The sequence below is a fragment of the Paramisgurnus dabryanus genome, chromosome 11, assembly GCF_030506205.2.
Source record: "Paramisgurnus dabryanus chromosome 11, PD_genome_1.1, whole genome shotgun sequence".
Classification (NCBI taxonomy): Eukaryota; Metazoa; Chordata; class Actinopteri; order Cypriniformes; family Cobitidae; genus Paramisgurnus; species Paramisgurnus dabryanus.
The window spans coordinates 5,798,248-5,825,434 of NC_133347.1; the positions used below are offsets into that span (position 1 = coordinate 5,798,248).

At 36.1% G+C, this 27,187-nt stretch overlaps 1 protein-coding gene across 1 annotated transcript; it reads right to left on the minus strand.

The window, feature by feature from the left end:
* Nucleotides 1–51: 51 nt before the first annotated feature.
* Nucleotides 52–27,187, minus strand: ikbkb (inhibitor of nuclear factor kappa B kinase subunit beta). The gene is made up of 22 exons (XM_065248311.1): nt 27,008–27,187; nt 26,354–26,487; nt 22,784–22,878; nt 18,145–18,262; nt 14,691–14,760; nt 13,463–13,551; nt 12,770–12,859; nt 12,569–12,693; nt 10,218–10,325; nt 9,738–9,951; nt 9,466–9,660; nt 9,273–9,387; nt 8,757–8,880; nt 6,441–6,592; nt 4,512–4,573; nt 4,333–4,436; nt 4,139–4,188; nt 3,962–4,061; nt 3,704–3,851; nt 3,238–3,350; nt 2,938–3,037; nt 52–2,042 (listed from the first exon to the last, which is right to left on the minus strand). Exons 2-22 carry the CDS (start codon nt 26,456–26,458, stop codon nt 1,995–1,997), a joined length of 2,325 nt encoding a protein of 774 aa, XP_065104383.1. The 5' UTR covers nt 26,459–26,487; nt 27,008–27,187; the 3' UTR covers nt 52–1,994.

Genomic DNA, 27,187 nt, shown 5'->3' on the forward strand with positions numbered 1-27,187 from the left:
GTAACATCACCATGACAACAAATCTCTCTGCATCTTCAGTGGAGTCTGTACTGAGTTATTAATGATGCGTGTAGGTTTTAAAATTACATATCATTTGTTTGTAATGGACATCTGTATCTGTAAGCGTTATCTTTAATATCCAGATTATGCTGTTGTTTCAGTTAAGGTTGGAAACAAAGTTCACATTTAATGAGAAATAAGAAAGACGCCTCTGAATATCACTCAACGTTACTCCACTTTCATTCTTTATGATGTTCATTGCCAAACATACCGTATTGTTTTATTATTTAAGTTTCTTATCTATGTTTTGTGTAGTGGAGATATTGGACCGTTCACAACCTTCTCTGCAGTTTTATTTCTTCACAGAACGTCTTGGTTTATGTTACAAATGGAGAAGTAGAAGTCTGTGTGTTGTGGAACTAAATAAAGAAGATTGTTGACGAAATGAGTCTCTATCTTTCTCGTCTTTCAAACATAGCAAACACTCATCTGGTACTTAAACAAATGTATGTTTTGAATTACACAAGACATAAACATTTTACTCGAAAATACCGGATATGTTTTTATCCTTTCTTTGTCAAAATACAAAGGCGTTGTTATCCCACAGTGAAAACGGATGTACACAAACTTAACAGTTTCTAGTAAAAACAAATAATTCTTAATAAACCCGTACTGTACACATTTCATGAGATCACGTCTTCATAAAGTCGTGATTTACAGTTCAGGAGTCTCAATTTTAAAACTGTACGTAGGACTGTTACTAAAAGCCTACATACGCACAAAAGCCAAAAATGGCATACGGCAAAATATATTACAACTTATAAAACAAAGCAATGTTCCCTTTACAAGTCACAGATCACCTGCAAGTATGCGTACATTAATCATCCTCAGATCCCACCCTGCAAAACCATTTTCCCATCAAGTTTGTTTTTTTTATAGATCACAACCTTTGCGTGTTGTACGCACGTTTTGAGCCCCGTTTTGTGCGTATGCACGTTTTATAAATGAGACCCCAGGACCTGCAGAGTAATGGAAAATAACTTTGAACTGTTTCTGGTTGTGTGAAATAATTGCACTGCAAAAAATTATTTTCAAGAAAAAAAATTCTTAGTATTTGTGTCTTGTTTTCAGTAAAAATATCTAAAAATTCTTAAATTAAGATGCTTTTTCTTGATGAACAAAACAAGAAAATAAGTCTTAAATATATCAAATTTAAGTGATTTTGTGCATAAAACAAGCCAAAAATCTGCCAATGGGGTGAGCAAAAAAATCTTGAACATTTTCCTTAAAGACTTAATTCAAGAAAAATGTAAGAAAAATTTGCTTACCCCATTGGCAGATTTTTTTTGCTTGTTTTATGCACAAAATCACTTAAAATTGATTTTTTTGATATAAAAACTAGACTTATTTTCTTGGGTTGTTTTAATTTATTAATTTATTTGAGAATTTTTTGATATTTTTACTGAAAATTTTTTTTTCTTGAAAATCATTTTTTGCAGTGTGATATTGTAAATTCTTCTCAAACTTTCAACACTAAAAACAAGTAGCCCAAGTTTACTTTAAAAAGATTCAAGATCGTCTTAGTCTGCTCTGAACAGTTTAAGCAATTTACATGCATGCATTTATCAGACGCTTTTATCCAAAGTGACTTACAGTACATTTAAGGTATACATTTGGTCAGTATGTGTGTATTCCCTGGGATTCAAACCTATGACCTTTGAGCTGCAGGAACAGATGAATCTGTCACATAACCTGACATCAAACACACAGCTTATGTGTGGGAGCAGCTGCTCATTTCACATTACAGAAGAGCGCAGGATGAAAATTATCATTAAAAAATACTTATTAAAATAAGTGGACTTTAGGGAACAATAAAATGGAAGTGTAGGATAAAATCCTTCAGGACATGAAACAAGTTTGTGTTCATCACTCCCTGCAGTATCGCGTTTTCTCCAGCTGGTGTCAGTAGAGCATTGTGTGTATGTGACGTTCTCTTAAGCCAGATCTTGTCCTCCATTCAACCACTTCCACTCTCTTAACATCTGACGGTGAATTAAAGATAGACAAATATCAATAACATTCTGTATATAATCACTGATGGGTGATTTTCACGAAATCCAGATTAAGAAGGTGTCCAGCATCAGATTTTTTTCTAAAAGCCCTTGAAGCCATTTTTTTGCGCAATATAAGATTAAGGTCTGAACTTACTATAACCATTATTTTTAGAGGATTTAAAAAATATTTCCTATAGAATTATTTACATTTTTTGGATTATCATTATAAAAAATTATCATTACAGCAACATGATATTACATTAAATATATGCATTTACCAACTCATGTTTCGGTAATGAGAACTAAAATGTTGTCTAGGTACTAAAACAAACAAAATTTCAACTTTTATCTGGAGATAAAAATAAGAACTGCTTACCAGTCAATTATGTCCCATCCAACAATTTTTTTTTTGAAAATGTTAGTTCTTTGAGGGCTTAAACAATGATTGAAAATTGTTGCGGAGGATGAGAAAATTGGTCTTGGACACATTTATATTCCTTATTATTGTCTCTACATTTACCATTGATCACCAAATACCACATGTTTCTTTACTGTAAATGTTTATAGTATAACATGCACTGAAGCTTTTTATTTTTTAGATTTTTTTATTATAAATATTTCCATGTCAAAGAACCCAAATCCAGTCATGGACATGTTGTGGTAATGAAAATTTTCCCCTTAAATGTGGAAAAAAACAACAAAATTGGTTTGTATGATGTCATTTGAAATCATGTGCAAAATAGTACATAAAGAGATGTTTGTAACTGTATGCTTCTTATTTTGATAGCATTTACTTTTATTATCAAAATGTTTCATGACACCTCATAAGTCTAATTTCGTGAGAATCCCCCTGATGTGTCTCTCGTGTCTGTGTGTTTGTTACCTGCATGCTGCTCTCCGTCTCCTGTATGGTTTCTTGTACTAAACTCTGCAGACGATTCTCAAACGACTTACTTTCCTCAATCACAATGTGAGAGTCATCTCTGTAGACACACAAACACGCACGCATGTGATGGAAACATGCAAATACATGCAAAGTCATAAGCTGTATCCTTATATGCAGTGACTCACAATCAAAATATTGTGCATGTAAAAAGTATTTTGTGAAACTTTATAAACCAAAAGATAACAACAGATTTTAATAACAAATTAAAATGAGTGTAAATGTGATGATTTGACTCACATCTGAGGCAGACTGCCCAGACTGCTGGGATGTGAAGGTCTGTGAGGTAACAGAGGACCTGGTGGAGTTCGACCATCATCTGGACTTCCACTCACTGGACTTCGAACTTTACTCTATACAACACACATACATACATACATACAATACACTTAAATACTGCACACTACACATTATATATTATCTGCTATTTTCAATAAACAGTATGCATTTTTTCAAACCATATTGCTGTAGATTTATTATCACATGACTTAACTAGCAGAGGTGTAAAGTACTCAAGTATTCTTTTTGACTGAAAAAAGAAAGACATCTTGGATGACATGGGGGTGAGTAAAAAGACATTTTCTTATGAAAGTGAACTACTCCTTGAGTAAAAATTTAAATACTTGGGAGTTTTTTACACCTCTGGATACATTATCTTGTGCTCTGTTGTATACTGCAAATGTTGGTGTATGTATGTGCGTCTTACACAGGCCACTTTGAGAAGATTCCACAGTTCTTTCTGTCTTTTCTCCTGCAAGTGAAGAAGTTGAGTTTCATTTTCAGCCATCGCGCTCACCATCCCCTCCACACGAGGCAACAGCTCCAGAACTCTCTGACGGCACACCATCGTCTTACTGCATCCAAACACATAACCAAAGACATGAACATGAGCTCTGTACTAAAACCTAGTAAGTTGACTACCAAGATAGCATTTAATATGCGATTTTGTGAGGATGAAACAAACCTCAAGTGCGTGTAAAAGTCCCGTAACTTCCTCTCATAGAACTGCACTGCTTGGACGACCAGTCTGATGACCTCCTGACAATCACCCACACAACGCTGATCTGGAAACAGACGTATGGGAGATCGTGTCAGACCACAGTCAAATCCGAAGATTGTAGATCTGGAGTTTGTCTCTTACCTCTGGGCTTCTCTCTTAGTTTCCGAAACAAATCCATCGCTTTCACCTCACTACACAACACAAAAAAGGTGAGTGTTTGTGTTAATAAATGTAACAAAATAACATTTGGTTGACAAATGATTACTCATTTCAACTTCTAGATAAGACAATGTGTTGAAAGTATGCTTATGTGAATGGTTATAGTGTGTGTTTACAGTGTCTCTAAAGCCTCTCCACTTCTCCACGGCTGTCTCTGAATATCCACTATATCGGTCTGTAACGTCATCATCTCCTCTTCCAACTTATTCACATCTTCTGTCTGAAACACACAAACACACACAATAAAACACTGTGACTGTCATTGCACATCACACACATACACAAACACTTTTACCTGTCCACAGTTGAGAGCCGTTTGTTCCATTTCACGCCAGACGCTCAGTAGTTTTTCTGACGCTAGGACAACAACACATCAAATCAGCATTCAGTCATTCATATTATGCCCATTATAACAAGATGTATTAATATAAGTCTCAGGTGTGCATTTATTGTCTGTTAAGTTTACCCCACAGATCATTTATTATAGCATGTCCAAAATACCCCTATTTTTTATGTGTGTGTACCTTTAAATGCAAATGAGCTACAGCTTTTCACTCCCTTAACAACAGACAGTGAGCGCTTTTGTTAAAAAATAGATCTGATAATCTGAGAAAAAAGTATCTCACTATTGAGCACTACAAAAAATGACTTTTTACTTAGTATTTTTGGCTTGTTTTTAGTAAAAAAAAAAAAATCTTTAATTAATATGTATTTTCTTGATGAGCAAAATTACTTAGGAATATAAGTCTAGTTTTTAGACAAAAAATATAAACTAAGTAAATTAGTGCTTAAAACAAGCAAAAAAAAAAAAAAAATCTACCAATGGAATAAGAAAAAAATCTTGAAAAAAGTTTTCTTTTTCATACACTGCAAAAAAAAAAAAAAATCTTAGTATTTCTGTCTTGTTTTCAGTACAAATATCAAAAAATTCTTGAATTAAGATGCTTTTTCTTGATGAGCAAAACGACCCAAGAAAATACATCTAGTTTTTAGACCAAAAATATCAAATTTAAGTGATTTTGTGCATAAAACAAGCAAAAAATCTGCCAATGGGGTAAGCAAATTTTTCTTGAATTTAATGTTTAAGAAAAAAGTTCAAGATTTTTTTGCTTACCCCATTGGCAGATTGTTTTGCTTGTTTTATGCACAAAGTCAATTAAATTTGATATTTTTGGTCTAAAAACTAGACTTATTTTCTTGGGTCGTTTTGCTCATCAAGAAAAAGCATCTTCATTTAAGATTTTTTTTATATTTCTACTGAAAACAAGAAAATCATTCTTGAAAATACTTTTTTGCAGTGTAAACAACAATTCAAACAAAATGTTCAAACAATTTTTTCTTATTCCATTGGCAGATTTTAATGCTTGTTTTAAGCACAAATTCGCTTAAATTGTATATTTTTTGTCTAAAAACTAGACTTATTTTCTTAGGTCATTTTGCTCATCAAGAAAAAGCATCTTAATTTAAGAATTTTAGATATTTTTACTGAAAACAAGACAAAAATACTAAGTAAGAAAGTCATTTGTTGCAGTGAGATATGTCAGACAGCGTACGACTCGCTGAGGGTAAAACTATGGTTATGCAGGATTGTAGGTCAGTGGCCGTGGGCAGGGCTTTATCAGTGTGATGTCACATTAACAAGATAATCAAAACAGCATGTCTAATGACACTGCATTGATTTAATAAGGATTAAAAAATAAGTAGAGGGATTATTTTCATTCACTGCAAAAAAATGTTTTTAAGAAAAAAATTCTTAATATTTTTGTCTTGTTTTCAGTAAAAATATCAAAAAATTCTTAAATTAAGATGCTTTTTCTTGATGAGCAGAACAACCCAAGAAAATAAGTCCAAAAATATCAAATTTAAGTGATTTTGTTCATAAAACAAGCAAAAAAAAATCTCAAAATCTCTTTTTCTCAAACACTAAATTCACTATCGTGTATTGGCGATCTCATATGCTGACGATATGACAATCTCAAAATGGGGCATATCGCTCAACGAACACTTCCAACACTCATTTATGTCCAAACACCTTGTAAAAGTGGATTGCATAATACGTGCCCTTTAAAGCACATTTACTATGTGATGAATGAACTATAATGATAAAGGCAGTGATTTTCAAAATCTTTAAATGTTCGTCATTGCATACGGCTTCCAACTGTTTTAAATGCCGTACACTAGTACGTCATTCTCCAGAGCATGTGCGCGTGTTTTATGTCAGTACCGATCCCAGAAGCTCTCTGTTCCTGGTATTTGTCAATGTCAATGTGCAGGCTGGTGGTGAAGAACTCCAACGTGGCTTTAAGTCTCTGATGCATTGACACCATCTCATTCTTCTGCTTTGACAACGTTCCATTGTGTCTGAGAAGACTCATTCTGCGAACAGAGAGAATGAATGAACGAGACAGAAATCAGAAGGCCACTTTCACTCCCCCTTGTACGTCAATCTTGTTCACCCATAGCTCACAATCACCAAACTTGTGGTGCAGTTAAAGAAATAGTTCAGCCAAAAATTTAAATAACCCCATAATTTACTCGCCCTCAAGCAATCCTCGATGTATATGATTATATTTTTCAGACAAACACAATCTGAGTTATATTAGAAAATGTCCTGGCTGTTTTAAGCTTTATAATGGTAGTGAATGGTGCTTCTGATTTGAATCCCAATAAAGTCCATTAATACTTCACAGAAGTAATTCACACGGCTCTAGGGGATTAATAAAGGCCTTCTGAGGGCAACCAATGCCATTTTGTAAGACAAATATCAATATTTTAAACATTACACACTAAAATAACTAGCTTCCGTAACGCAAGTTCACAAGAGAGTCTGTTTCCAGCATATGACGTAGGATGTAGAGTCTTGTCTTTCTTGTCTCATCTCCAAAACGTCTTGTACACTACGTCCTACTCTGGAAAAGCACGCTGTCGTGAACGCGCAAGTTTTAATATATACTTTTCTTACCAAATTGATTGTCGAAGGCCTTTATTAACCCCTGAATGTGGATGTCATGTGAAGGATGGATGGACTTTTTTGGGCTTTAAATCAGAAGCACCATTTACTACCATATCCTACTACCACTGTCCTATCAGCAGTAAAAGTGAACTCTAATCAATTCATCATTGTTTAACAGCGCCATCAAGCTGCCGTTGTGTTGTTTAGCGACCTCTACTGGTGAAAATTACATATTGTGCCTTTGGCTCATCCTAAGACTGTGTTCACACCAGAAGCGGCAAAAACGCGCTATTCCTGCGTAGTTGGATGCTTGAACATTTATGCTACGTACACACCAAATGCTTAGCATCGCTTTGCTTGCTCTAGATTACTCGCGGGATAAAATTTTGTGTCATGCAAATTTTTGCTTGAGTTGAATATTTTCAACTTCCGCTAAGGCGTGTTTGAGGCGTATAGCGCGTGTTTTCGCGGCAATCGCGCCGCCCAATTCGCATCGCCCCGCGCGAGGACGCCTCTGATCATGTCTTTGTATGTAATCTAATAGTTGAACTCGCGTTTGGTGTGTATGCCCTATTAGAGTGTACTCGCTTCATTCACGCGTGAAATTCTAGTCATTCGAGACATTCACACGTAAATCCGCATCATGGGAGGGGCTTATATAGCTCAAATTAACTAAACTTATCAGATTGTTCGACCTCCTCACTCACTTTCTTCCAAACAAGATCCTTTTAATTCCTGTAAAAGTACGAAGATGTCTCGTGTAGCAATGATCCGCTCGCTTCCTGGAATTACGTCACTGCTAGAGCAAGCTCCTGATTGGTTAACGCTGCGCGATAAATCCGACAAAGTTCAGATTTTTCAACTTGCACGGATCACACAACAACGCTCAATTCACGCTGAAGGCACCATTTGCCATTAGCAGGGTGTCTATTCGCATTTTTGCATTGACTTAACATGTAAAGGGCGATTTATAGTCGTGCGTAGGTCCTACGGCGTAGCAGCGATGGCATAGGTTCCGCGTCGGTTTTCATTTATACTTGTGCGTCGCCGTCCCCGTCGACGTGCAAACACACGCGAAACCGCTGGTTGGCAGTAATCACGCGTGTAACCACAGTAGCAGCAGAAGTCGTCAGAGAAGAAGAAGCTAAGCAAGTTAACCCACAAACGAGGAAGAAATAGCAACTTGTTGTGTATAATTTGAGAAGACCAGCAATGATGGAAGTAAATAAACAGCGACTTATGTTGCACTTTGAGTTACATCACTCCTCAACTTGGCTCATCTTTGTTTTCACCGTCTCAACCGGAAATACCTATGACGCAGTTTTTTTACCTGACGGGAGGGGTTCTGGTGGACCAATCACAGAGCTTGCGGTCCGCGTAGAGCCGACGCGCTGTTAGGAATTTTGTGAGGTGCGCGTCAGGCTACGCAGAGCTACGCACAGGCTACGGATAGCCTACGCCGTAGCTACGGCGTAGCACCTACGCACGACTATAAATCGCCCTTAAATCCCTCGCGCTTGCCGCCTCTTAAGCGTCTGGTGTGAACGCACCATAAAGCACAGGGTGAAATACTCTGTAATGTCTTACATGGCCACTTTCTGTCCCTGTTGAAGTCTCTGCCAGTCTTCTTTAAGGGAGCGTATGGCGTGCCAGGCTTGACCACATGTGCGTCTCTGAGGGCCGTATGCCAATGGGCGCTTGGGGTCGTTCTCTAAATCACACAAGACATCAGTTTAAAAACCACAGGATGCAGCAGTGTTGAAGGGATAGTTCACCCAAAAATGAAAATTCTCACACTCCTGTATACATTTCTTTGTTCTGATAAACACAAAAGACGATATTTTGATAAATGTTTGTAACCAAACCGTTCGTGGACCCCTTTCACTTCCATAGTATTCTTTTTTTCCTACTTTGGAAAAGTGAATGGGGTCCACAAATGTTTTGGTTACAAACATTTCTCAAAATATCTTTCTTTGTGTTCAACAGATTTGTAACAACATGAGAGTGAGTAAATGATGACAGAATTTTAATTTTTGGGTGAACTATCCCTTTAAAGTTCAGTTATGTGCTAAAAAAAGGATCATGATCAAAAGTCACACTTACGAACAAACCGAACGTTTTCAGGCAGGACTCTGGGTGTGAAGTGCGGCTCGTAGCTGCAGCAGGAACGATCAAACAGGAAAACCAGCGGCTCTTCGGCACGTCGCGTGTCTAACAGCTGAGACACGCAACACAAACCGGTCACATACATTAAAACGTTCATCTTCTTTAGTGTATCGAAGACGCTTGAACTTACGCTGTAATCGATCGCACACTGCATGACGCTATTGTGCGGTTCCAGGGCGAGTCCGGCCTCCAGGAGAAGCTCCTGATTGGCTGGCAGAATGTGAGTGTCCTGTGCGATTCGCTCTTGCAGGGATGCCACATCCTCGTCCGGCTGCACGGTGTATGAGAATATTTCTGCAGAGGTCATGTTCAACACGTGCACCAGCTGAAGAGACAGACACAGGCGTAGATCAGATCATCTCTTCTGACGCTCAAGGTTGCTCAAGGTTCTCTGTGACTTACCTTCAGATTCAAAATGCGGTTCAATTCATCAAAGCAGAAACAAGTTGCCTTCGGAGAGTCTTTGGTGCCCTCTTGAGCGTCTTTACTGTCGTCCTCCGTATCTTTTACAGCTTCAGGAATTTCTCTCCTCAGTTGCCTCAGATCTTTGCCTCTCTCTTTAGAAGACCATCTCAGCATCATTTGCAACCAGCGCTCTAGTTCACCAGCTAACAGTCTGAAACACATTTGAACACAGATGTTATAATACAGATGTGTAATTTTTTTTTTTAGGAAAATGTGGGCATTGTTATTTTTGAGCGCGATGCTAATGGTCTTATCATATTTAATGGATTGTGCTAAGCTATGCTAAAAGTGGTACCGCCAGACCCATGTAAATCTACTGTAGGGGAGCTGGAAAATGAGCATATTTTCAAAAAAGTGGAGTGTCCCTTTAAGACCTGTAATGATGGAGATGACAGCTCGTTTGCTCACTTGACTCACTTGTTAAGGTTGTGTGGATTAGGCAGATGCTTAGAGTACTGAACCTCTCCCATCAGGTCCTCATAAACCATAATATCCATTTCTTTTTTATTTAACATCTTTGCATGCCTGGTGAGAGAGAGAGAAAGATGAAAAGTTCAATGACCTGGACTTATTTTGCAACACACCCAGCAGTACCGGCGTCAGTCTGGATGAAATCTCAGAACCAATATTTGATACGATACTGGAGTGCAGCCAATCACAGCAAAGTGATCGCTAGACCAACAACCTGTAAAAGCAATAATATTATCTTTACCTGTTCGAACAATAAAGGTTGATGTTTTTTTATAAATGAGCTCTTGGCTTGAAGCGCAAACTGATAAAATGCTGGGACATTGAATATTTTATTGGCTTTGTACTGGTAATGTAAGGTTGACATTTTCTAGGTTAATGTAAACCAATGGTTGGGTTTGTCCATATTTTTACTCAACCATGGGTTGAAATAATCCAACATGAATGCATTAGCCTCAGGTCCTACTGACAGTAATAATTAATCATGTGCTCCTGTAAAGCTCAGTGGTAGAGCATTGTAATAGCAGCAGTGCAAAAGGTCATGGGTTCGAACCCAAGGAACAAATATACTGATAATTTTTATTGGATAAAAGCGTCTGCCAAATGCATAATGCAGTCACTCCAAAAAAACACGATTATGTGATCGCATGATTCAATGCATAATCAGCCAAAGTCCACTTATTATTGTGGGGGCAGCATTTTTTCAAATACACTGCACTTTCGCCGCATAAATTGCAGATTTCCGTGCATGATTTCATAATATATTAAAAGTCATATATATCTTAGCAGAAAGTTGAAAAATGTTGCATTTACTTCACACAACCGCAGCCATGTCCCCTGTTGCTATGGGAACGTTATGAAGTGACGTAATTAAGCGACTTAAGAACATCATTGAAAAGCTGCAAACCGCAGTTTTTTGCAAGTTCCCGCAGTTTTTGCAAGTTCCTGCCATTTTACTGCATAAAATTGCATAAATATACCGCATGTTTCATTGCATTTTTTAAGAAAACTTGCTGCAAGATCAAGGATTTTTGCCTGCAACAATCACAAAAAAAACTCCCCATTTTTCTGGAAGGACTGATAATGCATGTAATGTAATGACAAAAAAAAAAAACAGTATATAGCAGTACATACTTTTTAAGAAAAAAAAATCTTAGTATTGTTGTCTTGTTTTCAGTAAAAATATCAAAAAATTCTTAAATTAAGATGCTTTTTCTTTATATGCAAAATGACCTAAGAAAATAGGTTTAGTTTTTAGACCAAAAATATCAAATTTAAGTGATTTTGTGCATAAAACAAGCAAAACAATCTGGCAATGGGGTAAGCAAATTTTTCTTGAATTTGTCTTGAATTTAGTGTTAAGAAAAAAAAATTTGCTTCTTACATTTTGATTTAAGAATTTTTTTATATTTTTACTGAAAACATTGGCAGATTTTTTTGCCTGTTTTATGCACAAAATCACTTGAATTTGATATTTTTGGTCTAAAAACTAGACTTATTTTCTTGGGTTGTTTTGCTCATCAAGAAAAAGCATCTTAATTTAAAATATGTTTGATATTTTTACTGAAAACAAGACAAAATACTAAGAATTTTTTTTCTTAAAAATCATTTTTTGCAGTGTAAAAGTGTGGCCTGTATTAATGAATTGTCATTACATTACATGCATTATCAGTCCTTCCAGAAAAATGGGGAGTTTTTTTTTGTGATTGTTGCAGGCAAAAATCCTTGATCTTGCAGCACGTTTTCTTAAAAAAATCCAATGAAACATGCGGTATATTTATGTAATTTTATGCAGTGAAATTGCAGGAACTTGCAAAAACTGCGGGAACTTGCAGAAACTGCGGTTTGCAGCTTTTCAATGATGTTCATGTCGCTTAATAACGTTCCCATAGCAACAGGGGACATGGCTGCGGTTGTGTGAAGTAAATTCAACATTTTTCAATTTTTGTTGCTAAGATATATATGACTTTTTGCTATGAAAATGCGGGGAATATGAAATCATGCATGGAAATCTGCAATTTATGCGGCGAAAGTGCAGCGTATTTGAAAAAAATGCTGCCCCCACAAAAATATGTGGACTTTGGCTGATTATGCATTGAATCATGCGATCACATAATCGGTTTTTTTTGGAGTGACTGCATTATGCATTTGGCAGACGCTTTTATCCAAAAAAAGTTATCAGTATATTTGTTCCTTGGGTTCGAACCCAAGGTGTGTTTTAAGTGAAAGTAAAGAGATAAATTGATCTGTGTTCAAGTATCACATGTAAGCACATCTGAGTGATGCGTGTATTAATGTACCATGGAACAGGTTGCCAGGTTGGTAGAAAAGGTCTGAATCCCGTGATACACTCAAACACCAGTGTCCCTAAACTCCAGTAGTCCACTGCGACCGTGTATTTCTGCTGCTCTAACAGCTCAGGGGCCTTAAGAGAGACACAGAGATAAAAACACTCGAACACCATCGAAATGAAAGAGTCTGAAGAACACTCGTATACAAACCAAATACTGCAGCGTCCCGACGAATGATGTGCAGAGACTGCTTTGATCCAGCTCTTTAGCATAACCCAGATCTATGATCTTGTGAACCAACTACAAGGAAGGACAGAGAGATCCAGCTTTAAGTCATAATCCATTACAAAATTGAAATTTTCTACGCTTTTTTGAGAGAAAAGTCTGCAGATTGTATTTAAACATGAGGCAGTGCCTACATCTTTAACTATTTCTCTACACTTTATTATTAATAATAATTATTATTATTTTTTCTTTTTTTTTTTCTTCATTATTGTCTACAAGGTCTGAGACTGCTGTATGTTTTTGTTTGTCTGTTCTGTGGTTATAACTGGAAAATTTTCAATAAAAATCAATAATAAAAAAAAAAAACATGAGGCAGTGCCGTGGTTGGATAGTGCAGATTAAGGGGAGGTATTATCATAGTAAGATGATCCCCTTCTGACATCACAAGGGGAGCCATATTTCAATGACCTATTTTTTTCATATCCTTGCAGAGAATGGTTTACCAAAACTAAGTTACTGGGTTGATATTTTTCGTGTTTTCTAGGTTGATAGAAGCAATGGCAACCCAATTATAGCACTTAAACAAGGAAAAAGTTAGATTTTCATTATATGCCCCCTCTCTTTTTTGTAAGTTGGATCTGCCAAATAAATCAATGTAAATGTTTTTAAAATAATCACCCGCTTCTCTCCCTGTTGAAGGACAATGTTTTCTGGCTTAAGGTCTCTGTGAATAATTCTCATCCCATGAAGATACGTGAGCGCTGAGGCTGGAGACATGGAGGGAGAGAGAGAGAGAGAGAGAGATTTTATTTTTAATGAAAATGTAAAAATATGCATTTGAAACTGGACAAACAAAAAAAAAAGATGCAATAATTCCAGATCTTGAATACTGCAAAGAAAACTACTTTATATTCAGTTTTATTTAAACAGCACAATACTTATGTTTAAAAAAAAACATCTGGGGCACCATTTACTTCTATAAAAGGAAAAAAATTATACTACTGAAGTCAATGGTGCCCCAGATCTGCGATGTGTATTTAATATGTGTTTGACTCATACAGGAAAATGAACAACCTAGAGTGTCGTCTGTTTTATAACGTGTACCCAAAAGTACCCACATGGTCGAACGCACAGCCTTGCAAAGTATTTTTTGACGACAATTGCGCACACGTACACATACAAAAATGGACTATACTTCGGCTTAAAGTGTCACTATAATGCCTCTATAGTGATTGAGGCAACAGGGTCAAAGGTCACCTGAAATGTCATAGTAAGTGAGTCTGTGTGCATTGACAGAGAAATGCATGTTTTTAGATCAACTTTTCTTTTATAGTTCACACGTCTACCCCACACATACCCATCACCACACTTTCTCCATTTGACATCTAATATATCCTAAATGTACTTTCGGTACTTTCTGCAGTGTGTGTGTGTGTGTGTGTGTGTGTGTGTGTGTGTGTGTGTGTGTGTGTTTCTGGCAAAAAAAGCATACAAATGATTCACTTTTACCAGCACATCTGGGTCAAATTATGAACTCAGTTTAAACTGTGACATTTACAAGAGATGTGACACAAATTCAGCAGAAACTGAAACACAAAATCTCCCGCAGACAACGTTTAACTCTTTACTTCTCACATATCTTTATGCTCACTCAGTATATATTTGTATGTTTTATACTGTATGCTGTGACTTTATTAACACAGCTGTAACACTTTACCAACATGTGTTTAATTTGTAGTGATAAATCAGGACACCTCATGCTGTATAACTCCCGCTGGAACTTTCATGACAAAAATAAAGGGAGTTGTGAATCTGTTTAATAAATGAATGTTCTCCTGTAAAACTTTGAAACTCGAGTGGTTTGTACATTTAACAGATGGAGATGGTTTAATGCAAAATATCTCACATATGTCCTGAATGAGGGTCAGTACAGCGGCCTCTCGCATCCCACAGCAGTTCTCCAACAGATTCAGATACTGTACATACAGAAAACACAAAGATTAATATTATATGAAGTACTCGAGCAGTGCCAAAGTTGCATTAGATGGTAACACCATGTTACTAATTTATTATCATATTCATAAACTTTGGTATTTACATGGTTCTTTGAATAATAACATACTATTACCACTTCACAAGAAAAAATTTATTCAACAGTTACGGTTGACCAACATGGGTCGTTTGTATGGCTTATGCCGATAACAATATTGAGAAAGCAATAATGCTGATTGACTGATATAATACAGATATAACACAAATGTAATGACAGTGAATAAGTGACAAACAGAAAATTTGTGCTTTGGAAAATATTTACAAGTGAGTAATATTATATTAAAAAGTGAATATCTTTTCATCATTTTACAGTCTTTCAGGGGTGCGTTTCCCAAACAACTCGTTGCTGAACGACCATAGTACGATGCATCGTTGGAAAAACGAACTACCTTGTCACTACTGTTTCTCGAAAGCATAGTATCTTTGTCGCACATTCGTCGTTTGAACCATGTTGGTTTAACAACATAGTTGATGATGTCACATGGGAGGTGAAGTACTAATTAATCTGTGCAAATCGATTTAATGTCAAATTATTGCTGTAAATAACATATATTGTATCGGAAGACTGATTTTGTTATCAGGATTTAGTTATCTGTTGTTTATTTTCAAGATAGTTCCCTCTTACGTCTCTCCTCCCAGGGATTCCCCAGGGTCTTAAAGGAATATTCCATTTTCTTAAAAGAAAAATCCAGATAATTTACTCACCACAATGTCATCCAAAATGTTGATGTCTTTCTTTGTTCAGTCGAGAAGAAATTATGTTTTTTGAGGAAAACATTGCAGGATTTTTCTCATTTTAATGGACTTTAATAGACACCAACAATTAACACTTAATTCATCACTTAACAGTTTTTTTCAATGGAGTTTTAAAGGACTCTAAACGATCCCAAACGAGGTATAAGGGTCTTATCTAGCAAAACGATTGTCATTTTTGACAAGAAAAAAAACAAATATACACTTTTAAAGCACAACTTTTCGTTTAGGTCCGGTCCAGCGTGACCTAACGTAAATGCGTAGTGACGTAGGGAGGTCACGTGTTACATATATAAAACGCACATTTGCGGACCATTGTAAACAATAAACTGACACAAAGACATTAATTAGTATCAGTTGACATACAACAACGTAGGAACGGTCCTCTTCCAACACATTTGTAAACACTGGGGCGGAGTTTCGCGTTCGTCCTCTGTGACCTCTTGACGTGATGACGTATTGCGTCGGGTCACGCTAGCGCATGACGACCTGATCTAAACAAGAAGTTGTGCTTTAAAAGTGTGTATGTGTTATTTTTATTGTCAAAAATGACAATCGTTTTGCTAGATAAGACCCTTATGCCTCGTTTGGGATCGTTTAGAGTCCTTTGAAACTCCGTTGAAAAAACTGTTAAGTGTTGAGTTAAGTGGTGGTGTCCATTAAAGTCCATTAAAATGAGAAAAATCCTGCAATGTTTTCCTCAAAAAACATAATTTCTTCTCGACTGATCAAAGAAAGACATCAACATTTTGGATGACATGGTGGTGAGTAAATTATCTGGATTTTTCTTTTAAGAAAATGGAATATTCCTTTAACGCTCGTAGGTCTGCACACATGCACAGTTTTCAAATGCAGCGCTTTCATTCTGTTTACAAATGTAAAGACGTAAAATAAAATTGTAATATATTTAGAATGATGGATATAGACTGTACTACATGTTTTTTGCTTATTTTGTTCAAAAGCATGATCAACGTAAGTCTACATATGATAATAACAAGGAACGATGCTTCTAACGACAGGTCAAGTCGCTCCAACGACACAAGTTAGCGATGCAGTTTGCGAATGTTCGTTAGAACGATGTTTTCGGGAAACACCAAATCGTTGAACGATGTTAGTAACGATGGAACTTTGATGTTCGTTGGCTAACGATGCTTTTGGGAAACGCACCCCAGATCGGCTTTACATTTAAGTGTCTTTGCCGATGCCAATCATATAAAAACTCCAAATATCTATATATCTATCTATATATAAAAAATCAATGGGGTAAGCAAATTTTTCTTGAATTTTTCTTGAATGTAGTGTAAAGAAAATTGTTCAAGATTTTTTGCTTTCCCCATTGGCAGATTTTTAGCTTGTTTTATGCATAAAATCATTTAAATTTGATATTTTTTTATATATATATATATATATATACACACACACACACACACACACACGTATAAATACACATATATATAAGATGAAGAGTTTGGTTTTAAAACGCAATAAACGGCATTAAAAAAATGAGTAACCGCCAAAATCAGTACTGTATCAGGTCAGTATTAAAAAGTTAATTCTTAAAGGGATAGTTCGGCCAAAAATGATATTAAGCCCATGATTTACTCACCCCCAAGCTGTCCGCACTTTTCTTAGTGACGTATGACAAATTCGGAGGGCGGGGGGACAGAGCAGCAGCAGAGTAGCCTCCGTAGGCTGCGTAAGCTTTCATCCTGAATGCAGAAGCGACTAAGATGGCGGCGCTACCGGAAGGTATTTATTTTCGTTAATAAAGTTTTAAATATGAATATTTCTACAACAACACCGCGCGGATTACCGTCAGAAGACCTTTGTTTATCATCCTGGAGCCGTTTGGATTTATTTTGTGAAGGATGGACGCACTTTTTTTGGTCGTGGACTATGGGTGGACCCCATAACATTACATTTAATCAACTGAAAGATCTAAAACATTTTATAAAATATCCGAAAATGTGTTTGTCTGAAAAACGATGGACATATGCAACTCGGACAGCTTGGGGGTGAGTAAATCATGGGTTTAATATAATTTTTGGCCGAACTATCCCTTTAATTTTAAGCAAAATCCAATATCGGTTCTCCATTTTTTTCCTCCATTAAACCCACAACAAATCACAACGCACCATTCCACGCATTGTAAACAATAATGGCGGCGCGTTAATGTATACCACTAGTCAACTTAATTAATATAACATGGCATAGATTAATGCACATTTATATATTGATTCAATAAATTTAGAGCAAAACTTTTTACTTTTTTTATTGCATTTTGTGGAAACAATTATCCGTAATAAGATTTATAATAAATCTTTGAAAATCAAATTATGGATTTGAATTTTTTATGTTTTTATAACCTAAAGATGCTGTTTGAAAGTTTGAAACAAAAAATAGTGGTTTTCATCTTATAAGTTTCTTGGTATAGAAAACACGTTTTTACCCAAATTAGTCAAAATGGATTTATAGCGTTTTGGAACCAAACTCTTCATATATATCGGTCACTGCAATATATCAGTATACCCGTGGATCTTTTGTAAGTGACGCACCTTACGTAGGTCCCCACCCTGGCAGTACTCCATAGCCAGTAATGGAAGGTCATTTGTGGCAAGTTTCTGGAGTTCTTCTGGCACTTCTCTCGCTGCAACTACATTCATATGATTCAGCCTTAGAAAAGAGAGACGTTTCATTATAAACATGCGGACACACAGAACTCGGTGTACACATTGCTGCTCATAACCTGCTCTGTAAATCCAGCGTACATAATTCTTAATTAAAATGGGTTTGTTGGTCCGGCCTGTGATTTGATCCAATAAAACATCACAGAACAAAGAGAAATAAAAACCATATGGACTCCAGAGTACCCACACAGGTTTCTTTCATCAATGAAATAAACAACAGTGTTCCCTGAGCTTAGGCAATAATCTTGAGGTCATTATAAAACAAGCAAAATTCAAGAAAAATTCAGATTTTTTTGCTTGTTTTAATCACTTAAATTTAATATTTTTGGTATAAAAACTAGACTTATTTTCTTGGGTCGTTTTGCTCTTAAAGAAAAAGCATATTTATTCAAGAATTATGAGATATTTTTACTGAAAACAAGACAAAAATACTAAGATTTTTTTTTCTTGAAAATCATTTTTTTTGCAGTGTATAAATATCTAAAAAAAAAAAATCTAAAAATTCTTACATCAAGATTTTTTTAAGGATCAAGATGCATTTTCTTGATGAGCAAAATGACATAAGAAAATAAGTCTAGTTTTTAGACAAAAAATATTAAATTTAAGTGAAATTTGTGCATAAAACAAGCAAAAAAAATCTGCCAATGGGGTGAGAATTTTTTCTTGAAATAAGTTTACTTTACACTTAAATCAAGAAAAATGTAGGAAAAAATTTCTTACCCACTGGCAGATTTTTTTGCTTGTTTTAAGCACAAATTCACGTTAATTTTATATTTTTTGTTTAAAAACTAGACTTATTTTCTTAGGTCATTTTGCTCATCAAGAAAATGTTTCATGATTTAAGAATTTTTAGTTATTTGTACTGAAAACAAGACAAAAATACTAAGAAAGACAGTCATTTTTGCAGTGTAAAGTAGTGCTCGAAAAGGGTTACTAATGCATCATGAGAAATGATGAAACACAGAAATGTTATGTCGATATTATGTTACTGCTCTCTCATAAGGCGGTTACACCAAACACACATGGTCTGATGATTCCAATTTACACGATTAAATGAATCATGACGAACACATCTGTCTTTGACGTCAGTATGTAAGCAGATACAAACACCATAACAAATACAGCAGGAGTGATGTAAAAGCTAAACTAAAGTTCATATGATCATGTACGGCTGGATTAAATTATAAATGAAACAAGTAATAATTTAGTAATTTAGTCACTCGGTTGTGTTTTTTTAAGCACGTGTGTTGTGTTTGTTGTGTACTGTTATATACAGAAAGAAGGAGTGGGTCCGGGTTTGTGGTTCTGACCATGTCTGGGGACAAACGGCTATAAATCTGAATACGACAGACATAAACCCCTTCTATCATCACACAGCCACTGCTATATAACTACAACAATTTATTTAACCACACCACAGCATCATGGAAACACTCCACAATGTGAGAGCTATTTAAGACAACACATTGTTTAGTGTGTACAAAAATTACCATTGCACAATCCAATATATTGATATTGAAATAAATAGATATTAAAGGAAAACAATATTTTACTATGTTCTTACCTCAATTTAGACGAATTAATACATACCCATCTTTTTTCAATGCGTGCACTTAATCTTTGTCCAGTGCGTCATCATGAATGTGTTAGCATTTAGCCTAGCCCCATTCATTCCTTAGGATCTAACAAGGATGAATTGAAGAAGCCACCAAACACTTCCATGTTTTCCCCATTTAAAGACTGTTACATGAGGAGTTACACGATTAAGTATGGTGGCACAAAATAAAACGTGACGATTTTTAACAGATAAAAAATGAGAACTATATTGTACGGCGGAAGAGCACTTAGTCTGCATCACTTCGCCCTCAGCGTGCCGTAACATCACTACTCCTGACTACTCCCCCTCGCGCTCAAACTTCCCTCAATATTAATGCAACCGAGGTTGAAGTGTTTGGTGGCTCCCTGTTTGGATCCTAAGGAATGAATTGGGCTAGGCTAAATGCTAACACATTCACGACATGATGTACAAAGATTAAGTGCACGCATTGAAAAAAGACAGGTATGTTATAATTCCTCTAAGTTGAGGTAACAAAATAGTAAAATATTGAAAAACGGTGCTGTTTTCCTTTAAAGGCACACAAGGCAAGTCTGAGTATTATTTGTCTACTAGCTCCCCCTAGTGTCTGGGAGTAAATGCGTTCTATATCTAAGACTATACGAGACTGAAGGACACCGGGTCGGATACAGCGAACTTGCAAGTGGGGTATTCTTCCTACAGACGGTAGGGGCGGGCGAGAGAGTCTTCATTCGTCATGTAATGAGTCATTTAACCATATACCGACTTACGAAGATGATTTATTAACATAAAAATGCTGCCTTGTGTCCCTTTAAAGTGTTATAATAAAGTTTTACTTATTATGCCTGAAATAGCCCCACAGAAATTATTTTGTTTATTTTGTGATGAACAATTCCTTTAAGAATGAAACTACAAGTTGAGCACCAGAGTATCCGATTTACCAGACAAGTGATTCATATGCCATTTTCACTGAAATTATGGAAAATACATGGAAAATGCATCTGGGATTTGTCCTGGTATCGTTTGAAATAAATATTTGCCAACAGAAGTGTTAGTGTTCAGTGTGTCATCGAGCCACCGTTTTAGCCCCGCCAAAATAATCCTAAACACAGAAATGTAAAAAAAAAAAAACAGTTTAATGGTGTAACTCCACAATTCAGTATTACGTAGTTCAAAATCTTTGTAACGTGTTTTAGCAATACATTTATAATCTCTTGAACTTTAAATGAACAAATATAAACATTGCCACAATAAACTCCATCAGACCGGAAACTTGCCTTTAAATACACAGACACACTTGTTCCTATATAAAGATGATCTTGGTGTTGTGACGACACAAAAAAATTGCTCAACTTTATATTCCACACACTGTTGGTGAATGTTTTACTGCTGCGGTGTCATAAATTCATCCTTATTTGTTTTGCTCAGAGCTTTTGTTCATAAAATATATAAAAATAGCTGAATAACAATGTGCGTGGTCACTTAATAGACCTTAAAATAGATTTATTTTGCTAAGGGGTGAAAGATGGAAAAAAGCATGAAAAACAGTGTTTTTACCATGATGCTGTTATGACAATGTCTTACATGAGAAACAACTGCTGTGATCTGAAAATAAAAGCGTCTGAAATAGCCACACTTAAATTACACATAAATTATTTTGTTTATTTTGTGATGAACTACTCCTTTAAAAAAATTAAACGATAAATTCAGCACCAGAGTATCCGATTCACAAGACAAACATGATTCATAAGCCCTTTTCCTACAGAGACTATGGAAAATACGTGGATAATGCACCGGGGATCATTCAGTTCGTTTAGGTTAATTCACACTGCCAATGATTTTCAAGAATCTGCGGGTGCATTCACACACATGCCGTGCGACGTATTTAAAGGGACATTCCACTTTTTTTTGAAAATATCAGCTGATCTCTGGGTCTGGCGCTACCACTTTTAGCATAGCTTAGCATAATCCATTGAATCTGATTAGAGCATTAGCATTGCGCTAAAAAATAACCAAAGATTTTTGATATTTTTCCTATTTAAAACTTGACTCTTCTGTAGTTACATTGTGTACTAAGACCAACAGAAAATGAAAAGTTGTGATTTTCTAGGCAGATGTATCTAGGAACTATACTCTCATTCTGGCGTAATAATCAAGGACTTTGCTGCTGTGACATGGCTGCAGCAGGCGTAGTGATATTACGCACTGAACGAAAAAAGTCCCCTGCTATTTAAAGTAACCAAGGGACTATTTTCGAGCAGTGCGTAATATCACTACGCCTGCTGCAGCATGCTAAGCTATGCTAAAAGTGGTAGCGCCAGACCCGGAGATCAGCGGAATGGATTCCAAAACGGTAAGAATCAAATGTTTAACTTTAGGGGAGCTGGAAATGAGCATACTTTTGAAAAAAGTGGAGTGTCTCTTAAAAGTCCTGCAGCAAGTTTGCTTATTATCTGTAATTTCTCTCTCTAGAAACCAGGCCAAAATCAATGTTTTGTTTATGATAAGTCTTATTATGCTGGTGAATGGTCAGATAGTGACAATCTCCTGATCTCTGCTTCAGTCCAATTTGCAGACATTTGTCATAGTGAATGTTGATCTGCATTTAAATCCCTGTGTCAGAAAGCTAAACCATAATAACTTGTTGCGATAACGCATGTCCTCACTACGACACCTTACGGCATTGTTTCTGGCTTTCGTTCACATGGGACGTTTTCCGTAAATGTTACGACAATGTTACTAGGTCCCAGAGTCCCAAAACATTTATGGTATGTGTTTGTGCTCACACACAAGGCAATCTGCCAATTTTATAGAAATTTTCTGGACTCAAACTGCTGTGTGAATGAGGTTACAGTGAACCTGCTGTGTGAACTGAACATTCCTGGATAAAAACAGACAGAAGGACATTGATATTGGAAAAAATATATTCACCTCTTCATGATCTGGATCTCTAAACTCCATCTTCCCTTGTTTTTGGCACTAAGCTCCTGCCGACACTGTTTGATGGCGATCTGAACGCTGCTCTCCTGTACAAACACACAGGGCAACACGTTAGGAAATCTTACTGGTCCGTATCATCATAACATATCATATGATTCTCTGTAAACCATAGCACTCTTAATGACAGTGAGTCCATTTCCCATAAATTGTCTTCAGCTCATTTCACATGTAAATGATTAATGACACCTAGTGACATTAATAAGACGTCACCAGTCGGTTGAGGAGAGGTTGCAATGCATTAAGGTGAGTAATCAGTTTGGGTCTTTGATGACATCATGCCTATGTGGGTGGATCCAATTATATGAGTGACATAAGTAACCTGCAAAAAAATTATTTAAGAAAAAAAATTCTTTGTATTTTTGTTTTGTTTTCAGTAAAAATATCTAAAAATTCTTAAATTAAATGCTTTTTCTTGATGAGCAAAATGACCCATGAAAATAAGTCTAGTTTTAGACCAAAAATATCAAATTTAAGTGATTTTGGCTTGTTTTATGCACAAAATCACTTAAATTTAATATTTTTGTCTAAAAACTAGACTTATTTTCTTATGTAATTTTGCTCATCAAGAAAAAGCATCTTAATTTAAGAATTTTTAGATATTTTTACTGAAAACAAGACAAAAATACTAAGAAAAATGTGTAAGAGGGTTTTGATCACCTGTTCTTAACTCGTTCTGCATCAAGAACCAGATTTAACGTCATGTGGCAATAGAAAAAAAAAAACACAATTGTCTATTGTACAAAAAAACCTGTCATCATTAAATTTACATGGAAAACACACACAGATCCTGTCCACAGGATTTCCACCCTGGTTTGTGAGTGGTATCAATATCCTCTTCTCTAAGCCGAAATGCCAACACCCCAATGACATTCCCGACAGGACATGATGTCATTGCAGACCATTTGAGGGTGATGATGGGCAGGGTGTGTACAGTCGCACTACAGGAAATGTGCCAGTGGCGGCTCGTGACTGCTCATCCGAGGGGCGCAAGTTCAAATTAAGTGTTCGGAGTTGCTTGCCTTTTCAAAATATGTGTTCTGTGCGTCATTTTGTCAAAATAAGTGCCTGCTGCACACGCGTCAAAACCGTTTATGATAAAAGAGACGCTTATGTTCACAAAATACACGCAAGACACTCCCTTAACACTTAACTCTGATTACGCATGAGATTATGCGAGTATCTGGCAAACGCGAGCATCTCTTTTATCATAAACCCTTTAGATGCGTCTGCAGCAGGCACTTATTTTGACAAGAAACGTGATGCACGGTTCACTCAACACGCAGGACACATTTTGAAATACGAACCACACACATGACGGGCTACACACATGTTGTGATGAACTTCGCATCGAACGCCCTAAAAAAAAAAGTCAACGGCCGCCACTGAAATGTGCTCAGGTCTCTCCCTCAGTCAACCAATAGGAAACTTTCTTCTCATTATATCATCCACTATGTATTAAAGTAACAGTACATCTCTCCTCAACAAGATACTTGATATATATATATATTAGGGCTGCACGATGTGAGGAAAAGTTGCGATGTGCGATGAAATTGTTTAATGTTGCGATGACGATGTGAGTTGCGATAAATATTTTATATTTTTTCCATGTTTTAGAGGCCATTCACATGTCGCGCCTAAAAATGGGTGGAAAATGCTAGACACGTAGGTTATTGTCACATGACCTGCACGCTGCGCTTGTGTCATTCTGAAAAGTTAAAATGTTTTTGAAATACCTGGAAATAAAGAGCGCGTCGAACTGCGTGCGAGTCGTGACCACGGCGCTTCCAGAGCGAACATACATTTGAAATAATGAACTTGAGCGCGCAATAGACGCAATATATGTGAATCACCGCTTCCACAGTACCTGTGTTTGCGGCGTCATCTCTCCTAAATCCAAAATAATTCCAGCTGAAGTGCTGTTCCTTTTTACCACAAGGTCTTCGTTTGACAGCACATTTTCCTCACTATTCTCTCCTTTCTCGCCATCATTTTTGCTAACAGGCACAGCGTCGCAACTGACACTTCACAAATCAATCTGAGCGTAGCTGACTTGGGGGTTCCCCTGAACGCGCAAACCATCCGTGCGTCTTAAACTGCCTACTTCCATACTATATAGTATCCAAAGAGTACGAGAAGTAGTGCTTTTCGCCTACTATATAGTATGGAAGTATGCGGTTTGGGACGCAGGGCATGTCTTCAGGAATAAACGTGATAGGTCAAACGTTCATTACATGCGCTTACCGTTTTCCCTTCATTCATCGCGTCAAGGCTGTCTGTTGCGATGTGTTCATCGCGTGAGTTCATATCGCGATGACGATGAAAATTCGATGTATCGTTCAGCCCTAATATATATATATATATATATATATATATATATATATATATATATATATATATATATATATATATATATATTTTAGGGCTGTCAAAAGATTAATCGCGATTAATCGCATCCAAAATAAAAGTTTGTGTTTACATAACATATGTGTGTGTACTGTGTATAATTATTATTTATATATAAAAACACACCCAATCATGTATATATTTAAGAAAAAAAATTATATTTATATATAAAATATTTATATTTATATATAATATAAATTATAGAAATGTATATACAGTATTTAAATGCAAATATTTCTTAAATATATACATGAATGTGTGTGTATTTATATATACATAATATTTATACACAGTACACACACATATGCTATGTAAACACAAACTTTTATGTTGGATGCGATTAATCGCGATTAATCTTTTGACAGGCCTAATATATATATATATATATATATATATATATATATATATATATATATATATATATATATATATATATATATATATATATATATATATATATATATATAATTCATATCTGTAGCACAAACAGTGCCTGCTACACTAAAAGAGGGTCAAAGGTTATGTTTAAACACAGTTACAGTTTAGATCAAAACTAATTGATGCTATAAATGTTTAACCTTTTTGGGGATTCTTCATCACGCATGACTGCTGTGGTCAGTAAACCGTCTATATAGACGTATGTGTGTGGACTTTACCTGCTAGTGTATATGTAGTGGTCAGTGACTGATCATGAGGTCATCATTCAGGAGGATGTTGGTGACACAGAGGTCAGTGTTTAATAAGGATGCATTTCCATTCACCTTTTAAGCAACGACTGAATGCTGTAAAGGGTGGGAATTTTGAAGTGCTTCTATATTTAGGCTTTTGTACGCTATCCTGAGATGACAGGATGGGTGTGTTTACACCAGAAGTTGCACAGTTTACGAGCAAGACACCAACGAACGTAGTGTGACCCTAATGTAAGCAACCAATGACTATCGCAGGACAGATTTTGCCTCATCATTACGTCATGATCTTTTTATTAATGATTACGTGTTGTAAAATGTTTTCTTTGGAAGGTGAGCATTGACAAGCAGATCTTCGGACTCAATAATGTAGGTCAGTTAAGATAAAGAAAGAAAAATAACATCTGTCTACCTTATTTTGCCAAAGTGTGACATTCCCGAATCCTCCAGTTCCCAAACGTTCCTTCAGCTCCCAGGGGCCGCACGTCTGAGGCTGCATGGAGGGTGGACGGCTCATGATGCCCCTTAATCCCGATCATACAAACCCTGAGGAGGAAAACAACATCTTTAGTAACAGCATTTTTTAACTCAGTGAACAAAACAATGTGGATTTACTTTAACTGTCATGTCAACTATCAATAACTTCAGTTTTTAATATAGTCAGTCATATATGCAGAGTGTGTGTGCTTTATTTATAGTTACACCATATGTTTGTGTTAAGACTAAAAACCACAATAAGTTTTTATCCATATACAACAGGAAGTGTGTATACTTTGTGTGCACACGTGTGTGTTTGTGTGTTTCAAAAAACGGAAGTAAAACATTTCCACTTTCATAGTTAAATGTAAATTTATATCTAAACGTGAGGTTTGTGTCTATTCAACATTGGTAATAATACCGAGTTTTGAAATGCTTTGTTCGTGTAACGTGACTAACAGGTCTATGAATTTTACGTTACATAAGATCAGATTTGTTTACCAACTTGTAGTGGCATTAAAAACCTGTTTGTATTCACTTTAGCTCACTTTTAACATAATGCACTGTGAGAAATCGAAAGTTTATTTACCTTCGCTTTCAGATGTGATTTCTGATCTGTTCCTCCCAAAACTTTTTATCCTGCTTAGATCAGATTCATCTGACGTTTACAAACTTATTCAGCACATCATTGTGAAAACGGGCAGTTTTGCGATTTGAGTTTGAAGTCAGAACTTGAAGCGATGCGAGTTTCTCCACTTCCGCAAACTCA